The 21408-nt window shown below is 35.9% G+C and overlaps 1 protein-coding gene across 1 annotated transcript in view; it reads left to right on the forward strand.

Annotated features, from left to right (window-relative positions):
• LOC139133034 (ras-related protein Rab-23-like) overlaps positions 1 to 18979 on the forward strand; it is a 39369-nt gene extending 20390 nt beyond the window's left edge. The window contains exons 2-6 of the mRNA XM_070699423.1: positions 7487 to 7765; positions 10372 to 10457; positions 14541 to 14697; positions 15365 to 15531; positions 16655 to 18979. Coding sequence (XP_070555524.1) covers positions 7611 to 7765; positions 10372 to 10457; positions 14541 to 14697; positions 15365 to 15531; positions 16655 to 16797 — 708 coding nt within the window. The 5' untranslated portion in view covers positions 7487 to 7610 and the 3' untranslated portion in view covers positions 16798 to 18979. The remainder of the gene's footprint in view (positions 1 to 7486; positions 7766 to 10371; positions 10458 to 14540; positions 14698 to 15364; positions 15532 to 16654) is intronic.
• The last annotated feature ends 2429 nt before the right edge of the window (positions 18980 to 21408 follow it).

The raw sequence follows: 21408 nt of genomic DNA on the forward strand, positions 1-21408 counted from the left end.
TAGTTTTGATATTTTGAAAAAAGCACGTACACTGCTCAGACAATGGGAAGCTAATTGACGACATGAGGTGTAAACAGAAAAGTCATCAAAATTGGTATACCAGTAGTTCTAAGCGAATGAAATGTGGCAATTGTGAACAAAATTCCTCTGGGAGAAAAAGGACAAAACTGTTATTTATAAATGCTGATTATCACAATTCAATGTGCCAATTATCAGTGTGTAACAGTGTGCCTTCCAAGCCTGTTTGATGCGCCATGACTCGTGAATATTCTCTGTGACGCAAGAACATTTTCAGTTGAATAGAAAATTACACATTGTGACTCAAGAAAATTTAAGAAATTTTTCAATTGACTCAAAACTTTCCTCAGTTTTGTTAGAGGGCACACTGGTGTGTAATCATTCAAAAGAACCTCCACTTAAGCAATTGGTGAGATTAAATTTTTAAAATTTGCCTGTGTAGACTGTGCATTGGCAAACTTGCTGTATTTCAATAACACTGCAATAGCCTTCACCATACAGTAGGTAACAGAGTCAACCAAAAATACACGGATCTACAAAGTGAAACTGTGCCCTGAATGGGAATTAAGTTTTGTGGTAAAATGTCAAAGCAGCATAAAATGACTAGAGGTTTTATTGACATCTATTGAAGTTTTATGTCAGTTGTCATCATAATGTTGCATTAAAAACATATGGTGCAATAAATACCACTATTAGTAATAATAGCGTAAGCAGTATGGAAGAATTTCTAGAACCTACCAGTGCATGGATACTGTTGTCATAATTAGATGCTTTCATGCAAACATAATAATCGTGATGATGTAATTTGTAAACAAAGCTCCAGGCAAATTTGGTAACATGGCATTTTCTCTGGTTTTCAAAAGAAATAAAGGTCAATCGCTCAGAAGTTAACATGCAATTATTTACATGTATACAAAAGGTTTGAAACTTTCCACCATACTGTGCATCTTCATGCTGTGTAGATCAATACGCATATAATGTGATTGATCTAATACATCTATAGCAATGCAACAGTAACTGTGGTTTTATACATTACTGTAATACTGTACCTCATGACTGCAGTTTTTCTCATAACTGTACACATACCGTAGATTGTAGATGATACATACATACAGCTAGCATGTCTTACATGTATTGAACAGCCAGAATTATCACTTTTGGCGATTTTTTCACCAGCATTATTGTTTTTAATGTCTTCCACATTTTCTTGTTGTACTCACCAAATCATGTTGAGATACACAGTATTCAGCTTGTCAACTCAGCCTGTACATGTGTGGACTGCTCTGTTAATATTGACAAATGAATTCTAGTCCGCACCAGAATTCAAATGTAAACAATAACAGCACATTCTACACATACAGATGCTGTGTTTGCAATGAATAGTTGATCTTACAACATGCCTTTGGGAGTAGAAATACAAAATTGAAACACAAAACATGAAAAGTCCAAAAAATCATCAAATGTACATGTACATGTACATGTACATGTATTGGCCCTATAGGGTGATACTGACGTGGTCTGTACCGGTAGTGTGTACTGGTACATGTCATTTTAAGTGACTGACAATTACCTTGTTTAGGTGAATGATGGCCGAATTCTGTATAGTATTGACATCAATAACCATAACACTTTTTGTAATCTCCATAGCAACACCTCCCAAGTGTACGGTACAGTAGTTTTCTGTTCTGACTTTGCTATGGTAAAGTTACATGTTCAGTGCTAAAATGCATCGGTTGTTAGCTGTACTGTATATGTAGTTCAGTTGCCAGCATATATATAACACTGTCAACCCATAATAACTACATGTATACACATGTACCGGGTCTTCACATACCATAGAATCCATCTTCCCTGTTGAAAACAATGAAGATATATAAAAAACTGTGGCAGTGAATGGATTAAACATTGATAGTTACCGTGTCTACTGAACGAGATGTCAAAGAAGGCGCTGTATTAAATTGACAGATTTATCACCTAGTGTTGAAATCAGTTCAAAAGTGTAAAATTCTTTGAAGGTTGGGGAACTTGCAAAAGTTCACCCTATTGTCATGATTATGATATATTTGTGACCGGTACAACCCTTTTCTTTCACACAGATGTCTCTTAGATTGGAATTTTATGCTTCATTAAGTATTTGATGGAGTGAAGGACATCCCTGGTGTTGTATACACAGTGTACATGCAGAAGTAAAGCAATATGGCTTTACTGAACTGTGTAATGTTTTCCTCTTTCTGTAAGTTTGCTGTGGAGACAAGATCTTTGAAGTTCTCTCAGCCTTGTCTTATACCTTTCATCCGGGGTTTGTCTGTTCACAGTACAGGGCTGTGAACTGAGCCATCTGCATAACAGCCAGAGGGACTCTAAGCCCAGCTCTAGCAGGCAGGCATACATATTACCGGTACTGAATGTACTGAATGTAAGCTGAGCGATACACCATTGAATCCTTAGGGGATGGTCTGATGAGGATATGCAAATTGTTTTGCCCTCCAATCTCTATTTGATATACCACCGGTATTGCATTTTTCAGGGTAAGCAAAGCTACTTGTAGACTTGAAGATCAGTCGTTCAATGATGTCCCTTCCTCAGCCTTCATGTTTTTGGTTTTAAAACACCCTTTTGCTTTGGATATTTCCAAATTTCTTATTCAAGTTATCGTTATCATTGGAATATTGGTGTATTTGTCTATGTGTATGTGGTACATGTATGTACGCTGTAGTTTTAGAAAATGGGTGACATATCTAACCATTCCAGCATCTTCAATTTTGAATTGCAATGTGGATATAACATTTTTATTACTGTAACAATGTACCGGTACATGTATAGTACAATAACATATTGCTGCTTGAGGAAGTGTACTTTGAGAGAGGAATATTCCAACTTCCACAATTGACTTGCTATGCACACTCAGTCACTGAACATGGTAATTATGGCAGAAAGGAATGTACGTATCATATGGTGTAATAGCACAATGTTGACTTCCAATTAAACTATAAGGTCACAAGGTCAAAAAGCAATTCACTAGACACATATCGGTATATACTGAGAAGAAAGCATTTTCTCTGACATTCTAAAATGCACTAGATGAATTACGGTATCACCAAATTTGACAAGTCAAAATCAATTGTCAGTACTCTGCATTTATTATGGACCAACATTTTTATGGTTCATGTGATCCAATTTTCCTCTACTTGTAGATAGTGGCATAGTTGTATTGCTATACATTAAAACCCTTGTGCCATGTTTTGGCCCAGTATCTGGCTCAGTCCACAGCCCTGTACTGTTTTTTTGTTGTTTGGAAAACAAGTGTATTATTCTTTTTCTTCACTCAAAAGTATGTGACTTTAAAATTTAGGTAGCACTACCAGTATGATGTGTTATTGTTGACGAATGGATTTTAATGCAAACTAAAATTCAGTCGTCAACAATAATATTGGACTGTGTTAACGAGTCGAACACAATGTAGTTTGACCTGATTTTTGGAGGGAAATAAACCATTTTTCACTGTCAGAACTAAATTCTGGCTGCCACATCAAAAGTTGCAACCAGTGGGGCTGTAATAGGGTGTAATCTAAAATATCAAAATGAAAACAGTTCTTGATAGACCCAATGAAACGATACAGTGTATATAAAACATACTGTCAGGTAGTTGGGCTTGACAACAAGTACAGATGGCTAAATGTAGCCATAAATCATTGCTTAAAGTATCTAATGCATTTATTTTGAAATTGGATTTTGTAAAATATTAACCTTTTCACATATCTGCCTTGATTTTCTGAACTGGAAATTTCAACAATTATCTGAGGTGACACAGTAATTCTCATAAATTTTTAAAAGCAGGAAATTAACATCCACATACTGGGCACAGTCAATCTTTTTTTCTATTCAGGTTCACTGTTTGCAACAACCACAGGTTTTGCATGTACATGTATGCTCAATATTTGATAAACTTGCTGACCAAACTCTTCCATTAATTTTACTTGAGATATGATGTGTTACCCGTTTACCCGTAAGGTACGTGTACATGTACATGTACATGTAGAATGCACCACACACTGAGACAGATAATCAGACTTGCAAATTTTTCTTTACATAAAGCAACTACGGTACATTGTAGTTGGGGCCTTGTTTTGAAGCTCAAGAAACAATTTATCTATCTTAGTCTTTTGTAAAGTAAAAAAAATTGTATTTTTTACCCACAGAGTTAAAATAGGGATTGCGGCCATTTTGAATTTCAAATCTTGATAAATGTTAGGTGAAATGTACAGTACCGCTGTAGTACCCAACTTTGCATGGAGACCGCTAAATTTTGTGTGTAGAAAGTTTGAGCAAAAGTCTTTCACTTTCGAGATGTGTGATACCTTATTATATTACCTTGCCCTGTCCATTCCGTTTTAATTGGTCGAGCTGAACCACGTGACTGCCCACAAATACACAGTAATGGTTTGTTTTCATGCCCGTGAATATGAATAATATCGTAAACATAGTAACTTTACGGCTAAAACGAAAATTGTGATTTGTACAAAGATCATAATCAACCACAAAATAAAATGGAGCATTTGTGGGCCAAGTTTAGACGCTTTTTTCCAAAAAAATCTCCGGATTTGCAAAATTTTTGCAGTGCGCGCACTACTCACTGATAGGTTCTGGGGCCCCGTTGTCGTTCGCACGGGAAATTTTCGTAAATTTTGACGGTTTTTCGGGGTTCGTTGATAATATAATTGAAATAACAGACTCCGCGCTGACCATTAACGTTTATTTATGGGCGCGGGCGAGAGGAAAGCCAAATTAACGGGCTCGGCAAGCCTCGCCCGTTAATTTTTGGCTTTCCTCTCTCCCTTGCCCATAAATAAACGTTAATGGTCAGCGCGTCGTCCGTTATTTCTATAATACATGAACATGTACATGTAGCTCTCAATAAGCCAAGTACGGATGTTAATATTGGCAACAAAAATTTTTTATACATATACCATCTTGAGAAGATTTAACTTAAATTTTTCATATTCTTTTAAGATATCATGAATTTTTTATATTTTTAAGATGTGGTGGAATTTTCATATTTTTTAAAATGCCGTGGGCCTGACAGCAACATTCAACATTTGGTTTAAAAGGATTCAATTTTTGAAGAAAATTAAAAACACATGAAACCTCACACACTCAAACTTCTGGAAAATTCCTTGGAAAAATATCGGTTTATTTGAAGGATGGCTGAAAGTATAGACTTGCTATTAAACATACATACAGCTTTTAAACATAGATACAGCGGCTAATTCTCTAAAGATTAAATGGAATTTGAAACATGGGGGCGGTAGTTATGCATGTACATGTTCTGTAGGTAATGATGATATGGGGTCATGACCTCATACTGCCATCCCACTGTGCAATAAATGCACTGTATATTTATACAGGTGGGTGACATTCTTAATCTTTCTACCGTGGCCTGGTAGGGTCAGCTGATATATACTTACTGCATGTCTGCACTGTGGAAACGGAATATCCATGCAGAGAAGTACTGTTAACGTGATTGACATCATCAAGCCAGAATTCATATCAAAACCATACTTTCTTTACTTCTCACGGCAGTGTTATCCATGATGGATGTACTGTGTTTTATATTTGAAATGCAGTGTACATTATTATGTATCCAAAATTCTGCTGTCTTTCCCCACTGCCATTCATGCTTCACTCTAAGTTTTATTAATGAACGACCGCTTCATTTGTTGTGGCTTTGTGAAGTTCAAAAATATAAATATCAGGGATTCCTTCTACAGATTTCATTGACTACAGTAGCAAGTGATGCAATACTGATGTTTACAAAAGTCTTCTGGGAAATTGAGTCTGGAGTTTAGTTTTACAAAACTGGTTGTGCAGAGTCACACAGTATGCAAAAGCTGTCTGTATGATACTTTAAAGTTTTACCACGAGTCACACGGATACATCAGTGATATTGTTGTTCTCATTTAGCTGGAGGTCTTTCACATGTAAATCTCTGGTTTTGCGAGATTCTTCAATTGACAATTTACCCCATGACTTTTTGGAACAGTTCTATGATAAAAGCATACAGAAAAGCAAAGCAGATTTTACAGTAAATTTATTTCTGATGTGCAGCGTGCTCAGAATGTTATATCTGATTGGTTGTCACTACTTGAATTATTCAATTATAATGGTAAGATTCAGCCAACCAATCGGATAACAGCTTCCGATACACTGCACATTAGCTGTAAATTTAAAATGATAAAAGATTGAGTGAGAATCAAATAACAAGATATCAGTCCAGCAGTATGAGTATTGAACTTGTAACGTCATAGACAGTAAACAATAAAAAGACCTAGAATTTGAGCTTCTCAGTAGACATCACAGGGACCGTAATAGATGTGTATTCTTTCACAGGCTATACAGTGTACAAGTCAATAACCCTGTGTGAAATGTGTTTGAAGGGGCGATTGCATTGTGTACATCGTCACATGGTATAATGTCACTGTTCAACTTAGTCAACTGACTTTTGAAGAATGCATCTATGGGGAAAAATTTTGACTAGCTGTTCTCCCATTTCTCAAGAATTGAATACCTACCGTACACTGATGTGTGTCCCTTCTCTTGTCAGACAGTATCACTTCCCATCTGCCAAGTCAGTCAAAAAAAGCAGTATTGAGACAAAACCTACCTCCTTGGCTTAGTATGTTAGCAGCTTTAGTCAGTATATATCATCTCTATGATACATGTACATGTATTTACATTTTCGGGGGCCTTCAAATTTTTTTGGCTAAAATGCACTGTTTGGTCAAAAATGAACTTGGCAGGATAAACGCTCACTTGTAATATTAGCCAACTTGAGTGAAATCCAGTATTACTGTAGCAGTGTACATATGATACAGGTAGTTCAATGTAAAGTACAGGTTTATACCTGGGGATAATCACGTTGTAGCCACCAGAAAAATGGTTGAAAATTTGCATTCTGTTGTACCAGTATGAGTGCTACCGTACGGTACATACCGGTATAGTACTTGTAGATGTACTTTTATACCATACAAGTAGTATTCAAGTCACCTGCACAATTGAATAATGTTTGGGTAAAAAAAAGTTCACGTTTTGTGCATGAATCTTGCAATACAGAAACTGTTATATAATGTTCTCTAGTCCTTGATATCTGGTTGGATCAGTGTGTTGTCAACAGTTCCTGGTAAGCTCAATTCATATAAAGTAATAAATATTCTCTACCCAAGGTGATTTGTTGCAGTGGGGCTTGTGCTAGACTTTACAGTGATGTGTCCTTTGTTCAGTCTGTATTGACTTTTTGTCAAAGATTACCCTTTGTCCCTGGCTGACGTCATCCAACAAAACAGAAAGAAAGAGAGAAAGAAGAGCCAGCAACACTGATATTTTACCAGATTCAGACACTGATATACCCGGTACTTATCTGCTTCCTGGTCGATCACATTACCAACCCATTGTTATATTTATTTATTTACAGCTACTGAGGACAACGACTTCAGTGTGGTCACACATTCCAACATAGAGTGAATCCCCGGACAAAGCTCTCGGTGGTAAAAAATATTGTTTTATAAAAACAATCCTCATAAACTTTTGCAATCACAATGCGGGAAGAAGAAATTGAAGTAGCCATCAAGGTTGTTGTCGTCGGCAACGGAGCTGTGGGCAAGTCTAGTATGATTCAACGGTATTGTAAAGGTATATTTACCAAGGATTACAAGAAGACAATTGGAGTGGACTTCCTTGAACGACAAATAGAGTGAGTACCTGTGCTTAACATTCCAGGGGTACGAGGTTCAGTTTACTGCAGGGCAAGGGCTTATAATGCAGTGTAGTGAATGTTCAGGACTGTGGCATGTCAGAATCAGGTGTAGGACATAGACAAACACAAACACAAACAAACAAAATGGACATCAAGATAGACAAGCACAAGTCACTCGCACATTTGTAGTTGATATTCGAGTGTTATACTGAACCACAAGCACATATGCAGATCTATAAACTTCAGTCCACTGACCATCCAAGACCAGGGCATTCTTCATGATCAATATTCTAGACTGGTATCTGACCCTTGTTTTTTTTAATTCGTGGACGAAGTATATGTAGTTTTGAGTTGAAATGAGAGCTTATACTAGACTATTATTTATACATTGACCAATTTCAATTATTTTCATGTTCAGTAATCTGTACATGTAGCAGTGATGACGTATTTTTGCACCAATACACCAAGTACAAAACTAAATTCGTATGTTTTGCACACAAAAACATATTGCAACTACGTTGAACACAACATGATGTAGCATTGTTTTGTTTCACTATACAAACTATACACAGAGGTACATGATGATAAGACAACCCACCACACATACACAGTATGAGAAGTATCTGTACATGTAATGATAGGCACAAATGTACATGGTATTGAACTTGTAGGGATGCCATAGGTGAATCAAAGGATGTGTCCTCTAATAATGAAATTATTAATACTTGTGAAAGAAACTCACTTTCCACAATGTTGATAGTAAAAAATGCAAAGATAAAGCCATTACAATTCTACCTGCCGACACCAGGTACACTGTATTATGGAAATTTCTTCGTCTGCAGATGACATGCAGTGTTCTCCCTGGGAATTTCTGATAGCATAGCGGCTAATTTGCATAACAATATAATTAATTGTTATAGTCAATGGTTTTCTATTGTTTCACCAAAATTAAAGAGTAGTGGCCACTGTGTTTTAATTACTCTGGGGAGAACACCGACATGCATCAAGTTTAATTTAATCATTTCTTCTTGTTGTAATGTGAACACAATGTGCTACATTGTGTGGAATGAAAATCCATTCTCTGCCTGTGTACGTGAGAAAGGGCAATGATTTTATTACACGGAGCTACATTGTGTGGTAGTGAAGCTTACAACATTGAAGTTAATTGTGTGGATGGTGTCTTTTTTATCACCAAGAGGTGCTTAAATTCACTGTACACCACAGAAAAAGCAGATATCAAAGGACTTTTATGTGACTGGGAATCATACCTTCACAAACTATTAAGCAATTATTGAAATAGTTATAGAGGGCATTGCAGTTTCATTTTCCAGTTCCTTCTGACCTTTTCATGACCCTGACTCCATGTATCGGTACATAACACCAAATGCATGCCATGAACTAATTATCAGACAAGTAACCTAAAATGAAATTATCTTGTTTGTGATAAACTCTTTTCCAATCTTCCTCAGAGGCTTTCCATGCCATTGATGAGTGTAATGCAGAGTTGTTGACCAAATTCTGTCCATTCAATTCCTCCCCCCCCCCCCCCCCCCCAAAAAAAGTAATATTCTTAGCGGTTCATATGTGAAATTATCAATTTTGCATTTCATGCATTAAAATTTTGATACTTCAGGTTTACTACAACCATCACCATAACTTTTACAGCTGCAAAAGAATGGAGTAATTGGTCATTGAAAAAGAGCAGTCATTGTTTATTTATTTCTCTAAAATAATGAATTATTTTGCTATAGCAGAAATTAAATGAGATTAATTTCCCTAGAGGGTATCATGCATTTTGACATAAATGTAAACCTTCCAATTTTGAGGTAATTATTTTTGTATTTGGATGACTTTCTCTGAAGGAAATTTTGTTGTGTGTAATGCAAAATATACATAAATTACTGTACATGGCATTATATTCTTGTGATCCTTACCTTGATATCCAACATTGACATTCATTCATTTACTCATTCATTCAATCATTCACTCAATATTTAATCCTTTGAGTACCGTAATTTTTCCCACCAAAATTTAAGTGCAACATTTTACCAATATTTGTGAATTTTTCTGCAATTGTTTTGATAACTTTTAACCAAATAAATGGACATCGTGTTTTGTTGGCTACAGTTTATTATCAAAATTTTGGCAAAAATCTGAAAAAATTGACTTGAGTATATTTTATAAGGGCGACAAAAATTGACTTCGGCGCTCAAAGGGTTAAAGGGGAAGTTTGGTAACATTTGATAATATTTTCATAGTATTTGATGTGCAAATCTAGGACATTTTGTCTTTCCCATTCTTCTCCCTTAAAAGCAATGACTCATTGCATTTGCCTTGCAAGGACAACACACTATGTTCAACATATGCAATGTGTTTTGTTATTATTGGCAGAGTTGTTATTATTGAGGTGTTAACAAATACACTGTACAGATGCTTTATTGACAGGTAGAATACTTGGCATTCCAACGTGATTTTGAGAGTAGAACAAGAAACTATATTTTACAAAGAAAAACAGAAATAATAGAAAATACATCAAACTGTACATCTGATGGAGCCATTGTGCAGATATACATTTGTAACGTTGCAACGTTTTTACCCAACAGTGTAAATGGTGAAGATGTTCGGTTGATGTTATGGGATACTGCAGGCCAGGAGGAGTTTGATGCCATTACCAAGTCATATTACAGAGGTGAGTGCGGACATTCAACTTGTATAGTTGGTGGATACTCAGTGGATGATGATTTAGATCAAGGAAAATAGTTCAGTACTGCACTTCATCTCTGAAACAATATCAGGGAATTTGACATTTGAAACTGGAGCCCGACCTAGTTTCCAGTGAAACACATTAAAGTTGATATTTTGAAATCCAGGTTGCTCCAGATTTAAGCATAGTAAACATGCCCTTTTCACGGTTGTATATTCATTTCATTTCCTTCCACATTGTAGTGTCAGATATTTGCTTGAATCTCACTGTAATCCCATCCTCTGTTCCACTTTGCTAACATTAACTCTGTGGGTGCCAAGGTCAATTTTCGTCACCTTTGTATAATATCTCGGGTAAATGTTTTTCAGATTTTTGCCAAAATTTTGATAAAAATCTGTAGCAATTAAAATATGATGTCTATTTCGTCCAAAATTATCCAAAAAATTGCAGATAAATTCGCTAAATCTGGTAAAATGTTTTACTAAAATTTTGGTGGGAAAAAAATTATGCCACTCAAAGGGTAATTCCCAGGAGCCATTTGAGAAGATGCCCCAGGAAATCCACAAATCCTTTTTGAGTTGATAGAAAGACTCTACCTGCAAACACACATATAACCATAAAACATATGTTGACAAAAATACATCCAGTACCTGTATACAATACATCTTCGCACATACGTGTAGATTCAATCACCTAATGAAACAAAGAAAGTGTTGGGTTTGAGAACTGGAAAAAATCTATGCAGAGAATAAGGAAGGCCAGAGTAATTAAATTCTCTGTTTTGCATCAACTGAAAATTTTGAAAGGAAAACAAAAAAGTAGTTCAAAAAACCACAGAAAATTTTACACACAAGTTCATATTTACATGATATTTCCATGTACATACACGTACCATATTAAAGACTCAAAGCAGAAACTTCTGTTCGTCTCGATAATTATACGTAACACTGCTGGCACAATGTGACAATTTGCAAGCATTTTCATTACATTCACGAAATTCATAAACAAAGCTTTGTAGGCAGTAAAGCTCCTATTTAAGTATACTGTACGTTTTTTTGACAAAACCTCCAAAAATAAAGAATTCAATCACATTTGCCGAATTGTAAAATGCCAATATACAGTAAAATAAGCACATAACTGTAATGATTGATAACATACCGGTATACCGGTATATGATTAGTGTTTGAGAAAACCAGCATATTTTGTCCACCCCCATCCACCCCCCTCTCCCTCAACATACATCGTATGTTGAAATACAAACTATCAGCCTAATGCAAAGTACAGGTTTGGTATTGTGTACAATACTGGTATATTGCTGTTGACAAATGAATTCTCGACTAAAACTCATTTGTTCACCATAGTTTGAGACATCACACACATGCAAGCTGTATTGACAAGTTGAAATAGGCATTTTCACATAATTTTTGAGTCACACTAACAATCTTTTACAACCGAAATGGAAACATCTGAAAATTACAGGCACATGTACATATAGTGGAGCTTTAGTTTTGTTGTTCTTTATGAGTACTTCAGCCTGATGTGAAATGACTTTGCAATCAGTCAGCTTTCTTAAAGCTAGCCTGATCATTTCAGTGTTGATGAAATTCTCCCACTGCTGTAATCATACATCCCTTGAGCAGGAGACATGCACGGCAGATGTTTGTATTTTATTGAATTCATTGAAAGGTTAAAGCAGTGTAAAGATGTTTAGTGATTTGATTTATAGGATGTGCCCTGTTACATTGTAACAGCTTTTAATATGAATGGACTGTACCCTGCAACCTCAAAGGGTTTCTGGTTGCTGTAGTTGTGATGTATGTTCTGTGCTAGATAACTGGTTTCATGTGTGTTCACCATAGTGAGTCAGTTTGCCTTTCCTTCCTATCGAGGGTATACCATATGCAATAACATATGTGCTAATAATGTAGGATTTTGTTTGTTCAGATGTGAATATTTGAATTGTACTTTTTATGACGACACACTACTGACAGAGGTTTGTGACTTTACAGCAATATATGAACAACACCCGACGCAAAGCCTAAATATTTGTGTATTATCCAAACTTATTACTGAAAAACTGAATTTTAGTATTGATAAGATTTTGTTTGCCATCGATGACCAGTACATATTGCACAAAATACTCTGTATTGACAAGACCAATATTTTGAATTGCAGCATTCTGTTTGAATGTGAAAAAAATATAAACTACCGCAATCAAATATCTTCTAAAATTACAGCCATTATCGCTGTAATGAATATATCATTCTCATAGCGAGTAACGTTGATTTTGAAACGGAGACACAATATGTGGATCAATAGTTTGACAGAGAAATGCAGCAAGGTTTTAAGTGATATTGATTTACATGTAAGCTGGCAAGCAAAGCTTCAGTCTATACTTTGAATGTTTTTCTTTGGAGAGATTATAAGGCAATCATCACCTGTGTTGGTGGGCCTTATTGATTTCTACTTCAGCTCTGAGATTGTCAGACGTCAGACAAAGATGGCGTCGTTTCTTCAAGTCACCCATTTGCATCTACTGACATGCTTAACAAGACAAAACATGGTTGATTTTGACAAGCGTACAGGTGCTGGTGGTTGATTAATTGGGCTACAATTCTGTAAATTTACTCGATTTATAGGCTGTCACAAAAAATAAACAAAATCAAAATGATCAATGCTGTTATACGCTATACAGGTGCCAAGCTAACAGGTATTGAATTTTACCAAATGGATACATGAGAACCCCCCCCCAGTAATGGTGTGCCTGAATTTTCATTTTAAATCATAAAAACTGTTATCCAACCCCTCTATTGAGTGGAATGGTCCATTTGACTTACATCACAGGGATGGAGGATACAGAGATCAGAAGGGTTGATCCTCAATCCTTCAATTTTCCATTGAATATTCTATTTGGATATATTACTGAAAAGTAGGAATTAAGGATGAATTCTTACATGTACATGCACATGTAACCACTGTAATTCTTGTGGAATGTTCTTTTGGACTGCAGTGTTGCAGAGTAATTGGAGTGTAGAGGATGGCTGCAGGCTAATATGATTCTTTCATTGTAGAGAAAGGGGTACTACTACTACTAGAAGGGTGAAATGAATTCAACGGTTCAGTGATGTGGAAAATTCTGAAAGGAAATGAAGCCTGGCAAGATTAGAGTGTCAAATGTAAACAGTGTGGAAGAAAAACGTAGATGTTATTCTTCCGTTAATAATGAAAGGTCAAGTGAAATGATCAGGGGTCAGCTGGGCATCACTAGCAGTTTTAGTTGAGTTTTTGTTTTTGTCAATGTATGAAATTTACTAAAAACAACATACCTGGTGTTGCGCTTCCTGAAGTATTTCTGAGCAACATTTAAATAGTACACTGTACATTCACGCACTGATATGTGTACTATGTATTATTGTTTACTTTGCTTTACCTCAGAGGGGAATCAAGTCAAAAGATACAGCAACTTGATACATGTATATGACAATGACATGCACACAATCCATGTTAGTATACTATGTAAACATTAAATATGAGATTGAAAAGTACATGTAAGTGCGCGTTGTTTGTACATGTAGGTAGTTTAGTCAATAAGTATTGGAAAACCAGTGCAGCGTACAAGTCGTTCTCTCAAATTGTAGGTAATGTAGTTATACATGGTGTAGATATAGGGATATGTACATTTGTAAACAGTAGGATTTGTATTGTAGTATCAATACATGTGACCAATGGAAAAGAAAATAATGGCATATTTATTATGAAAAGGTAATCAGTAATGTTATGGCCTTTAATATTATACCTGTACCTGTAGTTGCACCATATTCACACCTAAAGAATACTGGTTAGCTTCTCATTGTGAAAACAATCAGAATTTTTTGTTTTGTTTTGTTTTTTTATTGTTTTCTTTTTTTTTTGGGGGGGGGGGGCTCTGTCGGATTTCTTTGTGCACCCCTAGGACTATGGTTTGTAACATTGTTTAGTGTGGGCCCAGTGTACGTCAGTCTTGTCATACATGTATCTTGTACTATCAGAGTGTTCGAAAACAGTAAAAATGTGTATCTTGTATTGCAGGTGCACAAGCGTGTGTGCTAGCATTTTCAACGGTTGACCGTGACTCCTTTGAAGCTATAGAGGGCTGGAAGAGGAAAGTGGAGGACGAAGTAGGCAATATTCCCATGGCTCTAGTCCAAAACAAGATAGATCTGGTAGATGACGCAGTGCTGGAACCGTGAGTACTAGAGCATGACTGTGAAAATCTCCTTTATCTAAACGCCTGTAAGCTTGAGTGCTATCGCCATGGTGTCCCCAAGTGAACGTCTGCTATTGTTCTTAATTAGGTACAAGAGTCAAGTAGGGTCATGTCAGAACAGGAAAATATGCAAATGAGTAAACATCCCCAAATGATCTGTGTTATTGACACCTAATAAAGCTTGACATTGCACAGCAAACATTTCTATGAAAAGTTCCTTCTCTTTTCTTATCTTTCATTTTTTCCTCTCCAATATAGATTTATCTCATACAACAAGACTAGAATTTATTATCCGAGTCGACCCAGACCATTCATAAAAAGAAATGTTCAGCTATATTTGCACTCTTCACCATCAGATCTTTTCTTGACTGGCCGACAATTATGGTCCATTTTGATAAAAATACAGCCTGTGGTTGCTCCCCTCCATGCCATCATTGCTCAATAGAATAACCTGTAGTCAAAGTGAACACAGTAAATGAAAACAACCATTAATAATTTAGATTGCCCTGTTTTATGAAATACCGGTAGATGTACACTTGATTTTGATTTCACATAAAATATTGAATAAGTGGTATATTAAAATAATTTGAACTTCTTAAGGCATCTTCAACAAATATAACATTCTCTCTCTTTTGTCTGTTTGCAGTGAAGAAGCAGATGAATTAGCCAAGAAATTGAAACTCAAGTTTTTCAGAACATCAGTGAAAGAAGACTTAAACGTTAATGATGTATTTAGGTATCTTTCAGAGAGATATCTAGCTAGAATACAAAGTACAGAAGCTGAAGAAACATCCACCACACAAACTAAAATTGGTGAGTAATGAATGTGAAAATATTTTGAAGCATGTGGTTGTTGCTTTAACAATACATTGTCTTATAAATGAAGGGTGTCAAATTCTTACATTTCATGCTACATTTATCTTTGTTGTGGGCTGTTTCAAAAACAGAGAAAAAAAAAATTGAATATTGCCCATGAAATTGACATTGATATTGTAATGTTAAATTTTAAAGCTCCAATAGCTGCAAATTTTATGCATTATTTTCATGATTTTATATTCAAACCAAATATGCTAACTGAAGGACGTGTATAGAAGTATCACTGCTCGCTGATTTGGACCATGCCTACAGGTTTTAACAGGTTAAAATATAAACGGGTGCCACACTCATAAAATGGCGCCCCACAGAAAAGTACAAACAATGCAGTATTTTCTGCACATACACATTGTAATCATAAAGGAAATAGGCATGATGACATTTACTTGAATGCACAACACACTGAAAGAAAACTCTTGGAAAACTAAGGATATTTTGAGATCAGTTTATTATGCATTCGGCTTTGAATACTCAGACACAGTTTTCATAATCCAACCGATTCAGGACTACAGGTAATTTTGTAAGTTGAAAAGCATGTTTTTATGGTAAGTGACAACCACTCAACACATAGGTGACAGATACTCCAGAAAGGTCTTAGTTCAGAAAACCAGAAACTTCTTGCAGAAACTAAGTTTATAAAAGTAATCTAAAAGTGCACCAGTTGATAGATAATGAGGTAGACAATTACCATGGTAACAGTTTCTGTGACCTCTGACTATTATGAATGAGTTTTACAATAACAATGAAGCCTTATCGCAATTGGCTGCATACACACACACACACACACACAATTTTAGGCCCACTAAAATTTTACCTCAGACGTAAACCCAGACCAAATAACCAAATTCTGTTCCTACTCAGCATGTCCACATTGATCGTTTTGAATTTCAAACCAAGACCCACTTAGGTCCTAGACACATTGTCCAGTGTGAACTGCACACTTCGTCATGTAGCATGTTCTTTATCATTTACTGGGAAATATGTGTATTTGACTCTGGCCTTGTGATTGCATATTTCCCAGGAAATATATTTGACACTGGTCTTGTTATTGCTTATTTCACAGGGAGTATATTTGACACTGCCGGTACAACCTCCTCCTCAGCGAACCACGCAAACAAACAGGAAATAGGCGGAAGTACTATTCAATTGAAACCAACAAAACAGAGAACGCACGGAAAGAAGAAAAGCTTCTGCTTCAAACTTTGAAAAAATTATTACATGCCCATTATACACAGAAACATATATAAACAAATTATGGACTGACACATTGTATTATGGAAAAAGTATGTAAAATTTTACACAGCAACTCCTTGATGTATGTAAAAGGGGGAACTTCTGATTTTCGTTTTTGTTTTTTTGTCAGAAATTAGAAATATTTTTTACAAAGAGCTACTTATCGAAATAGGTTTGGCTTCAGTTTTAGATTTAACATCTGTGTCATTTAAAGAGACAGTAGATGCAACTTTTCGGTCAATTTTTTCACAATTTTAGTTTTGTGTGCAGACTACAAGTTGTTGGTCTACTCCTCAAAGTTCTACACCTATTCAGCTTGCCGACACAGCTTGTAAAAATGCACTGTTTGTTGTTTACATTTGTAGTATAGTCTGGACTAGAATTCACTTTTCAACAGTGACAAAGTGGTGTACGCATGTACAGGCTGAGTTGACAAGATAAGCAGTGTGTATCTCAATATGCTCTTGGAAGTCCAGCAAGAAACTGTAGGTGACATAAAAAAACAAAAATTGTGAAAAAAATCATCAAAAGTTACAGATATTGTCTACTTTAAATACTGCACATTAATCACCAGGAAATATATAAGGTGTCTTTTGTTAAATATACTCATGCAAGACTGACTTGGTAAAGACATCATTTCTGCAATATTTTGTCATGAAACTTTACATTATCTTTGTTATCATATATGTAGTACACGTAGACTCAGTAATTGCATGGTGTGGTTTTAGTTATTCGTCCTACATTGTTTTTTTCTTTGTCATGGAAATGGTAGGAATTTTTGCAATATTGATTAATTTCTCACCGATTTGGGAAGTTTCTGAGCCCGACAGGTCATATATATAGATCTAGATCATCAACAAGTAAGTTTTATAAAAGAGTTTGGCAGAGTTTGGCAAACTCTGTCCTACTTGCCAGTGTGAGGGCGCTGTTTTCTTTACACCTGTGTGAGAGAGCCTGTCTTCAATGTACTGGTGCGAGGATGCTGTATTCACTATCAACATTCAGCTCCAAAAGTTTGTGGTGTGTTTTTGCATATGATTTTTAGAGTGGCAAACAGCCTACCTCCCACAATTTAGCTTCATAGGCCAAAAATATTACAGGATGACAGATTCTTATTGCCATTGCACTTATAATGACTTTTGAGAATTATAATGCAGTTTCATCGGTATATATTTTGGAGTATTCTTATCTTTCATCGAGTGCATTATTTCCTTTCACATTCACTGCCATTTTATGTTACCACAGGGTGTGTTTATCATTTAGTTTTTGAAAATTTGAAAAAAAAAAGGTGAAACCCACAAAAAATTTGAAATGTATGAAAGGGGGAAAATACTGTTTTTACCAAGTCAGTCTGAACATGGCCTGATAACTGCAACAGAGTACCCAATCAAAACATGAACAACATAGAATGGTTCAAATTTTTCAGACACTTCGATAGATAAATCACTGGCTACAGTCTAGCCACCTGTTTTTTTGTGTACGTACGTACGTACGTACGTGTGATATTTGTCTTAATTGGGAACCTCTTTCTCCAACCTTTGTGTGTAGATTGTCACATAAGCTGTAGAGAGCCAATACATTGGTGCTATGCGACATACCAAGTTTAGGTAACCTTCAAAATTACACAGGCCTGTCTCCTGGTCACCAAACCTGTATCACAGAATGGTAATTATTGTATTGAAAAGCTCACCAAGGGCTGAAAATATAGCTCCTACTTAATTATACTGTTCACAGTATTAGTGGAATTGTACTTACCTGATACATGGCAGTGAAATTCTTAACAAAGGAAAAAATTGTGTTTCTAATTGGTTTCTTAGTCTCTCTCTTTGTGAAGTGTTACTTTTGCCCTGCAAATAAAACTGAAGCCAGACCTGTACTGACGATCCCCTCTGTTGTCTGCCATAATTCTGAAGTCATATCTGATAGTCAGGGAGATGGCTGCCGGGCTCATTCCAAAATAAAAATGTTTGCTGTAGTTTTCTGTGTGCAGCCAGATTGTATATCTGGATAGGTTTTGTGAAGACAAAGCTTCATCAGATACTTTTGGCACAGTGGTAAACCATAGGCACATTTTAGGTTTCTGGAATGGTGACTAGATTTGAATTGTAAGATGTACAACTCTGCAGCTGACTGATCATTACACCAAAATGTCAGTGTATAAGAGCTAATCTTTTATCAAAGAGAGTCATCTAGAGATATTACACTTTCACCAACATACCACTATATGGTAGATAATCTTTTCATCGAATAAAGTCATCTGCAAATCTTGCACTTCAAATCTGATTAACATCCCAGAAATGTAACTTGGCATGCACCTGTGGTGGAAACACAACACCCCACCCCCAAACACCACCCCCCTCCAACTCTATCAGACTCACTTGTACTTCAGGCAGGAAGCATGGCAGACAACAGAGGCGGGGCAAAGTCACAGACTAGACTAGCCAAACCATGTATGCCTCATTGGGTTCAAAATATGGATCATCATTAATTATAGAAGTGATGTGCAACGTCAAGTGTGTTTCATTTCAGTGCAGACACCCCTTTCATCAAGTTTTAAGAAAAACCTTTGATTCTCAATATTCAAGTGTGGGTCATGCAATGTCAGGGGTCAAAAGAGGAAGGGTATGTATTTAATTAAACAATTCTTGCGTATGTGCAAATTGCTTGAAACTCTAGTCACCTTGACATTGAGTAAATTGCAAAGTTTTTAAAATTTTGATCCACTGCTCTTGTTCTCCAGTCATTAGTAGAACTGAAAATTTGTAATCTTCACACAAACTCTGACTGTGAAATTATGTCTGCTTACAAATTTTGTGCTGAAAGAGCAAAGTGAAGTTGTTACCTTTGACAGTTTACCTGAACAGAGCGCCTTTGTACCGATAAATTTTGCATATTTCAATGTGTTTTCTTCTCATCAGTAAGGGTCTATCATAGCCAGTCACATCTTTCTGTGATTTTTTTGTCTCAAAATTGCTTGCAAGAAAAGGTATTACACAGACATGGTAAATGTATTTTGTCCATGAGGATGTTAAAATATGAGTGGACATATTATAATTTTTGCTACAGAAATGGTGAATTTTACAGGTATAGTGATCGACCAATGAGACAATTGTATCTGTATAAATAATATACACTAGATGGTTATGAAGAAATTACAGAAGTATACAAGTGGCTTGTTATGTCCAGCGTCTGCTGATGTCTAGGTCAACTTGAAGAGAGTTCGGTATACATTGATCTTAGTGCAGATTTTCCATTACTGCAGATACAGATTACAGCAGATGCATTACTGCAGATACATCACAGTGATATCATGGAAGGTAACTGCATTGTTTAAAGCTTTCACCCCCATGGTTTGTCCCAAATCCATTGTTTTCTATGGTAAAGTTGGATCTGTATACAGGGAACTGGGGGTGAAAGGTTAAAGGTCTTTGATAGATTTTTAGTCGTGATTAAAGATTAAAATTCATGCTAATATGTATGTAAAATGCACTGATCTAGGGATTTGCACAAAAAACTCAAAAATTTCCTGATGATTTCCATCGGAACGGCAATAATTTTCCGGATAACCCACTCTTAAAATCTCATCTAATTTGTAGAATAGTCAGTCTTCATCAGTTCATACCATTATTCAGATAATCATACTCTGCAACCCCCGTTGCCAAAACAACTTTGGTAAAACCCAAGTGTTTTCAATGATAATGCTATTTGTTTGTGACAAGGGGGCTGTTAGGGATATTCATCGTCATCTCAAACGTAAACCAGACGTAGCACATTCAGACAATGCCATGCTCGTGACAAAAATGTGAAGAAGCTGATCTCCACTGTCTTTTAAATAATTTTAGAAATCGAGAAAATTTGAAACACAAGTACTTGAATTTTTTTGCTTTCATCATCAAATTGGAATCTCTCACTAGTTTTGGGTCTAAACCGTCCATGAATTTTGACACCTCAGAAAAAGCATATCAAGTGTCAATTTTAAAGAATATTTACTTTTTTTCTCCCTTTCTGAAACAAAACTGAAATAAAAGAGATCTATTTGGTAATCCTTATAATCACATCCCAAAAATTGCACAAATGTGTGATATTTGGTTGTGACTTCTTCACATTTTTGGCACCAACTCTGGGATGAATCTGAGCAAATGTACCAAAGTGAAGATTTGAAATTTCAAAACAAGAACAGGGTACAACGAAAATTCTCTGGTTGACATCTTATTTTGGTTTCTGTTTTTGGATTTATCAACCTCTTCAACAAATATCAAAAGATGTTATTCTGTTTCTAAATCATACCACTGTGTCACATGTTTTCAATCCTTCCTCAGTCATTTTAGGAGACGTCATTCTACACCTTCCGCATAGTAATTTTCCCTGTCAACTCTATCGAGGTATAAGGCTGAGCTACAATGTAATCAGAACATGTAAAAAAGCCAGCCAAGCATTGTAAATTCCAGCTCTAATGTTATAATAGTCCAATATGCATATTACCGGGTCCAAGTCATCTTCTTAAAAACATACTTGAATAAATACCTTGTATCATTTGATGCCCAGGCACAAGAATTCTAATTTGCATTAGGTTTGATGGTGATT

Source organism: Ptychodera flava, chromosome 5 (assembly GCF_041260155.1).
Source record: "Ptychodera flava strain L36383 chromosome 5, AS_Pfla_20210202, whole genome shotgun sequence".
NCBI lineage: Eukaryota > Metazoa > Hemichordata > Enteropneusta > Ptychoderidae > Ptychodera > Ptychodera flava.